This window comes from Eutrema salsugineum, unplaced genomic scaffold, assembly GCF_000478725.1.
Source record: "Eutrema salsugineum unplaced genomic scaffold, Eutsalg1_0 scaffold_12, whole genome shotgun sequence".
Lineage (NCBI taxonomy): Eukaryota > Viridiplantae > Streptophyta > Magnoliopsida > Brassicales > Brassicaceae > Eutrema > Eutrema salsugineum.
The window spans coordinates 3,768,582-3,776,003 of NW_006256895.1; the positions used below are offsets into that span (position 1 = coordinate 3,768,582).

Below are 7,422 nucleotides of genomic sequence, written 5' to 3' on the forward strand. Positions count from 1 at the left end.
TGAGTATTGAAGTGCTTTCGTATTCAGTATTACGTTCTTGTCTATCTTCGACACTTGTGGTCTTCCTCAAGAAATCTCTGCAGAACTGCATACATTCCTCTGCTAGATATGATTCAGCAATACATCCTTCCGATCTTGCAGGATTCCTGACGTAGTCTTTCAACAGTTTCATGTGTCTGGTAAGAATTAAGAAGACAAGAATAATGATAATGGAAGATGAAATATGCGGCAAGCAAACTTATCAAAAAACTTGTATAGACAACTTACCTCTCGAAAGGATACATCCATCGAAAGTTCACAGGTCCACCTAATCTAGCTTCCCTCCCAAGATATATACACAAGTGAACCATTATATCAAAGAAACTAGGTGGGAAAAATCTCTCAAACATACAAATAGTCTCAACGATTTTGTTTTCCATTCCTGATATTTTCTCCCTATCAACAACACATTGACATAGATTGTTGAAGAATGCACATAATCGTGTAATGGCTATTCTAGGCCCTTTCGGTAAAAGACCTCTAAGTGCAACTGGTAAAAGTTATTGCATGAGCACATGGTAATCGTGTGACTTCAATCCCATTGTCTTAGACTCTTCTAATGATACGCACCTGGATATACTGGAGCAATAACCATCCGGTCCTTTGAACTCATGTAGACGCTTGCAGAATAGTCTCTTCTCTTCCTTTGACAAAGTCCATGGTGCTGCAGGTAAGTAAGTTCGTTTGCCTCTGGCTTTAGGATGCAACTCTTTCCTAATACCAAGGACTTGTAGATCTTTACGAGCATTAAGACCGTCTTTTGAATTTCCACAATGCAGCAAGGTGGAAATGATGCTCGCTGCAACATTTCTTTCTGCGTGCATAACGTCTAAGTTATGTCTGACCGGGAGTTCCTATGGATTGCATTTAGACATGTTAGCTGAAAGTCTTTAAATTATGTATAGTGTATTTAACAAATATAAATGAAGTTGTAAAATGATAACATACCTCCCAGTAAGGAAGATTGAAAAAGATAGATCGTTTCTTTCATCTAGATAATTGTTCTTCATCTACTTCCTCTTCCTCCTCTGATTTGGATTCTTCGTCTTCACTATCAGTTAATGACTCCGCAGGAATAACCCTTTTTCTTTTCTTTCCAGCTTGTCTAACATTTCCAAACTCGTTTTTGTAGTTCTTCAGCAACACAAATATGTTATGACCCGTTAGAATCCTACCCTTCCTTCCATATTCAACTTTTCCATCGAACCCTGCCTTCTTCCCATGGTAACTATGCGTGGGTGATAATCCCTTTCTATGACACATGTAAACATGCTTCCTGCTATTAGGTAACCATAAACTATCAGTATGCTTTCCACATAATGGACATCCCATCTTACCTTTTACTCTGCAGCCAGCCAGATTTCCATATGCAGGTAGGTCACTAATAGTCCACAATAGCATTGCCTTCATTGTGAATGTGGTTTTACTGAATGCATCATACGTTTGCTCTCCAATGTCCCACAATCGTTGGAGGTCATCGATCAGTGGCTCCAGGTACACATCTATACTGTTGCCAGGTTGATACGGTCCAAGAATCAACAAGGAAAGCATGATATTCTCCTTCTTCATACACAAGTCTGGAGCCATATTATAACTCACCAACAATACAGGCCAACAAGAATACCTTGTATTTTTCATGCTGAATGGATTGAAACCGTCGGTAGATAGACCTAGCCGAATGTTCCTTGATTCTGCGGCAAACAACGGGTACTTGGAATTCATCTGGTCCCATGTTACGGAGTCTACGAGATGACGCAGCTTTCCATCATTACTTTTGTTAGTAAAATGCCACCTTAGCTCCTTAGCAGTTTGCTCTGACCTAAACATCCTCTTCAGCCTCGGAATGATGGGAAAGTACCTCAAAACTTTCTGAGGGACACCTTTTTTAAGTTCACCGGTTTGGAAGTTAGTCTTCCATCTTGATGTCTTGCACTTGGGACAGTTGTCTAACTTCTTCAACCCCTTTCTGAAAAGACAACAATCATTAACACAGGCATGGATCTTCTCGTACCCCATATGGAAAGACTTGAGGAACTTCTTCACGTCATACAACGAGGTGTGAAGCACATTATCCTCCGGCAACATACTCGGCAGTGTCTCTAACAGCTCGTTGAAGCTCTTGTCCGACCACCCATTCTGAGTCTTCAGCCTAAACAACGATACAATTGCTGATGGCTTGCTATGGCTGGCACAACTTGGATACAATGGCGTTTTGGCATCAGCAAGTTTAGCTAGAAACTCGTCTTCTCTCTTGTCTAAACCTTCAGCAACATCGCATAAGTCAGTCTTGTTAGCTAACTCTTCATCCAAGTATTCGGCAGCTTGATATAACCCTAAAATCTCCTCATTCCACTCTCTAATCACTTTCCTTGCTTCGTCAGACCCACTGTTTACTTCTCCATGATGATACCAATCAGTCCTTAGCTTGTACGTCTCATCCATTCCTCTTGTGACCAAGTGATCCACTACATCATTTTTAGAATGACGGTCTACGTTTCAACAATCAATGCACGGGCATATAACCAAATCACAATCTCCTAAGGCAGAGGCAACTGAGTTCACAAAATTCCTAGCACCAATCTCATATGCAGGATCCGCTCTTCAACATATGCATGTCGGTGAATAAAAAAAGTCAAAACTATACAGGTAAACTATATAGAAGCACATCTACCCTCAACAAATGTTTATTAAGTGATACCTGCATAGGTGAACCCATGCCTTGTCCACCATTGTATACTCCAACCTTAATAACAATTGTTAGCTAAACGACTCAACCCTAAACAAACACCCTAAAAGTACTCCGAAAGACAAAGTAGATTTCAATATAAACGAATTTCGTATCAATTCTGTGTAAACCCTAAACCGATTAAAGAGTTACATTTACCTTGATTATCGATGAAATCAGACACGATTGAGCTTTGTTCGCCTATGTATTTGATGTCTTCTCGCTGTCTTTTGGTTTCTCTTCAGCTTCGAAACCTCAAGAGGGAAGAAATGAGAATGAAAGTGTAGTAAGTAAAACAAGTATAAGAATTAAATGAATCGAATGATGGAATTACATTTAGGGTTTATGAAGAGTGAAATTGGAGTTACATTCTAGTTTCCGCTGAACTTGACAAACAACTGTGCCTCAATCGCCGAAAATTTCCTGCTAAACCTAGAATTCTCCAAAATCGAGAGCTTAACTCCAACAGGAATCAAGATGACCTGATCTAAACCCAAAATCGACACTGGTGAAAGAGATTTCCGACGATGAGGGTATCAGAGATGTCAGATTGTTAATCGGCTTGATGAATTTGAGATCACTCTCTTCTCTCGTAAACCCTAGAACTTTCTATTTTTTGCTCACCCGAGAAAATGGTTGTTTTTTTAGTCGACAGAATGTTGTTATGTTTTGTCTATAAAATGAAATTTTTACTAAGTGTTGGCGGGCATAAGTGTTTTCTGCGAGCCAAAGCCTTTTTTTGTTCCCGCTCACATTATTTACTCTTTAGCATTTTTTAAGTGCTATATTAGAGTACCCAATTCCGCAAATGACATTTAATAGCAGTTACAAATATTACGCTATTAAAATGTGCTATCAATAAGCATATTTCTTGTAGTGTAAACCATTATTGACTATATAAAGTGGTATCATTTTTTTGTATGTGAATGTTTGCTTAATAGAATTTTATTAGTAACAGGTTTTGGAAGAACCAAAACAAACCTACCGATGTCATTGATTTGGGTACGAACGACGATGAGGCAAGTACATCTTCTGGGAAGAGTAGGAACTGATCCAATAATCTATCTTTCTTAGCTTTGTATAATTATTCGCATTATAAGTTATGTTTGATTTCTATATGTATGGAAATCACTCAAGACTATAAGATTTTTTTTATATTCTCAACTCTGTCTATCATTGAAATTTTTTTAATATAAGATGATTAAAACTTCTTTACTATTATGTTTCTGTAATCTACATTTATATTACTGCATTTTTAACTATAACGTATCTGATATTTTTATCCTTTGGTTAATCGGTTTTTACAATATATAGTTTTATGTATTCTAATTTGAGTGTTTTGATTTACATCATAATTTTATTATTTTGTTATATTATATGCTTAATATTAATGGAACAGCTAAATTAAATACTGTTTGTTGGCTGGTATATTGCAGAATTTATTACTCTATTCTCTGCATGCAAAGTAAAAATACTCAATTTGATTTGATTGATATCTTATGCAGCTTTTTATTAAGATTTAATTATTTATTTAAAAAAAATTAAGAAAGTCTCCATTTTGGATATCGAACGTTCATATCTAAATGATTATTGTTGGTTGTATAGATATATTTAATTTCCTTTTACATATGAAAATATATTTATGTTCATATCACTTATTACAATCTTTATTAAGATTACCGAATATTTAAATTGCATCAATATATATTTCCATAGTAATACTTTATAATTAACAAAGAGGTATTATATAATTCCGATTCTTCCAAAGTATGTGCATCCTTTAATTTATAGTAAACATACTTATTATATTCTTTGTTCAGAAACCAGATATATTCAATTGATTTGATAGAATTCTACTTGCAGCTTTTCATCAGTAACTTCCATTATTTCGTTACAAATATCAAAAGATTGTTCTTCTCAAATCTGAAACCGATTCAATTAGATTCGTTGAAAATATGCCTATATCAAACCAAAAGAAGCAAACCATTTAACTATTTATTAAAAATACATTTATTCCAATCATCGCAATTTAACCTACTCAATATTCTCTATATATATAACCATCTTCTGTCGTCCCTAACTTCATCCTTAACCAAAACTTGAAACATTCTACCAAAAAATCTATAATACAACTACGATGGCTGACTACCAAATGGTGAAGGACTTAACTCCATGGGAAGAGTTCAAACAAACTATCAAAGTTAAGGTTTTCAAACGATGGGAATCAACTGATTAACAAGGCCTCCCTGGAATGGATTTCATCTTGGTTGATGAAGATGTAAGCATCGAACATTATTTTTTTTGGATTATTTTGTCTATTACAACTTTTCTCATAGATCTATATGAATATTAATAATACTCTTATAGGGCTTTCGAGTTGCTGCTTCCGTTTGCAACGCTGGGCTGTCTTACTTTGAACAAGTTTTCAAGAAAGTCAATGGGTTAAACTTCCTCAGTTTCGATTAGTTAACTCTAATTGGAATGCAAGAACCACCAGACATGCGTACCAGATCATACTCACTCAGAGGACAAAGGTTTCAACTATCAGACATTTGACTGAGGATCCTTTCATTAAGTTTGTTGATTTTGCATCTGTGTACAACAAGCCTTATACTCACTACTATCCTATTGGTAAGTATACCTTTTTATTTTAAATTACTAATAAACTCATTAATTTCTTATTGTTGTTTATGGATTCTATATAAGTAGTTTATATTATGTTATGTAGACATGCAGTGATTTTTTTTTGGTTTTACATACAGATTTGCTTGGTGTTTTGGATAAGGAGATTAGAGACGTTGTTGATGTTGTTCAATCTGATGGGAATGCTGTTCCAACCCTTAATTTTCGTATTCGAGATCTTGAGTAAGGATATTCACTAAGTTAACAAATTTAAATGATTATTTATATGTAGTTAAGTAATATTTTTTGTTTACTTGAAGGGATTACAAACTTAACTACGTCGCTCATTGTGATTTGGCATATGAAATCAAGGAAAAATGTAACTGCGGGTTAATGAAAGGACCATATGCAATATGTGTATTGACTGACTGGGTTGTTAATAAAAACTTCAGTAAGTCACCATTTTATCTTTAATGTTTTTTTAATTCCATGTATTATAATCATTTGTCTTGATTCCTGATATTTATAGACTTTTTTATATAGATGAAATGACCATACATGTTTATGAAGGAGGAAAGATTTCCTGTTTCATAGTTTATCCAGCACTTGATGAAGTTTTCATACTCAGGAGCAAGTAATAAAATGTTATACTAAATATTAGTCTTTCTTTCATATAATATATATTATATATATATATATGATATATATTTATTTCTGTAACTTATAATTTTGTCCAGATTTGGGATAAGCTAAGTGCATCGGCCAGCAATGCTTCATCTTCAGAGGCAAGGGATGCGTAGTTTGGGAGCAGTCTGAAGTCAGTTTGTCTTTATGTTTTTAGTTTATTTCGTTAATCAAAAGGAGTGATGTCCTCCTAATTTCTATAATGTTAAGACTTAAGTTATATGTTGGCTTTATTCGAACTTACACTATGTTATGTTACTTTCATCATTATCACTACTCTAACTATATTTCATCTCTATATAATTATTGCATTGTTTGCCTTATTGCATTATAATAATTATCTGGATATCTAAAGTATAAAACGGAGGATATTCCTTCATTAACTTTGTTTTTGTCATTTAAATATATCAGCTAATTTGATATTCTATTGAATGTTTACTACTTCCGATTTAGGGTTAAGATATGAAATGAACTCCATTTATATTATTTGTGTCTTATTTTTATTCTAAGGTAATGTTTCCTATATCATATCACGGAAATATTCTTATTTCAAAACATTATTCAAATTTTTCTGTGAATAAATGTTTATTTACAATATGTAATTATGTTTTGATTTTTCTAAACCCCAAACCATACCAAATTAACATTGTTTAGACATGAATATATAGAAATATACCAATTCTATATTTTGGCTATATAAAGAAAACAGCAATTTAGACAAAATTTTTAACATAAAGTATTGTGTATCTTCATTTAAAAATATTACAATCTAAACTACCTTTTCTTATCAAATTCGTCTTCATTTACAAATCTTATTATAACTACTATAAATTATCTGTAATTATCAATACTGCCTTACTAGAATAATAAAAGCAATTTGTAAGATTCGGTTAATATATTGTAGATATGTTATATATATTGATTTATTCATATCCTTTTTTAAGGAAACGTCTTTATTCCAGCCCTCGCAACTCCATTAAGTTTAATGTATTTCTATTCCACACAATTTATCTTATTTGATAATTTATTAAATTCTATAATTATTCCCATGATTTGAAATTTTTTTAATATCGACATTGAATTGTAATGCTTATGCCATTTTACATCACATTGTTGATTTTATATGTAAACACATCAATATCTAATATGAATGACCGAGTAATATTTTACTATGTAACAACGATTGAGATGCCAAAAAAATAATGTAACAAAAGTAACAAAAAAAGGTAAAGCAACTACAATACAACATACATCTACACACAATTATTAATCTCACTCTAAAATATTGAATATAATACAAATCATTATATTATAAATATCTTATGTCCACATACTTTAAAACTAGATATTTA

General features: G+C 33.1%; 1 protein-coding gene across 1 annotated transcript; it reads right to left on the reverse strand.

Annotated features, from left to right (window-relative positions):
- Positions 1 to 1,026: 1,026 nt before the first annotated feature.
- LOC112089118 lies at positions 1,027 to 2,481 on the reverse strand. The gene has a single exon (XM_024160095.1). It carries the CDS (start codon positions 2,479 to 2,481, stop codon positions 1,027 to 1,029), a length of 1,455 nt encoding a protein of 484 aa, XP_024015863.1.
- Between the last annotated feature and the right edge of the window lie 4,941 nt (positions 2,482 to 7,422).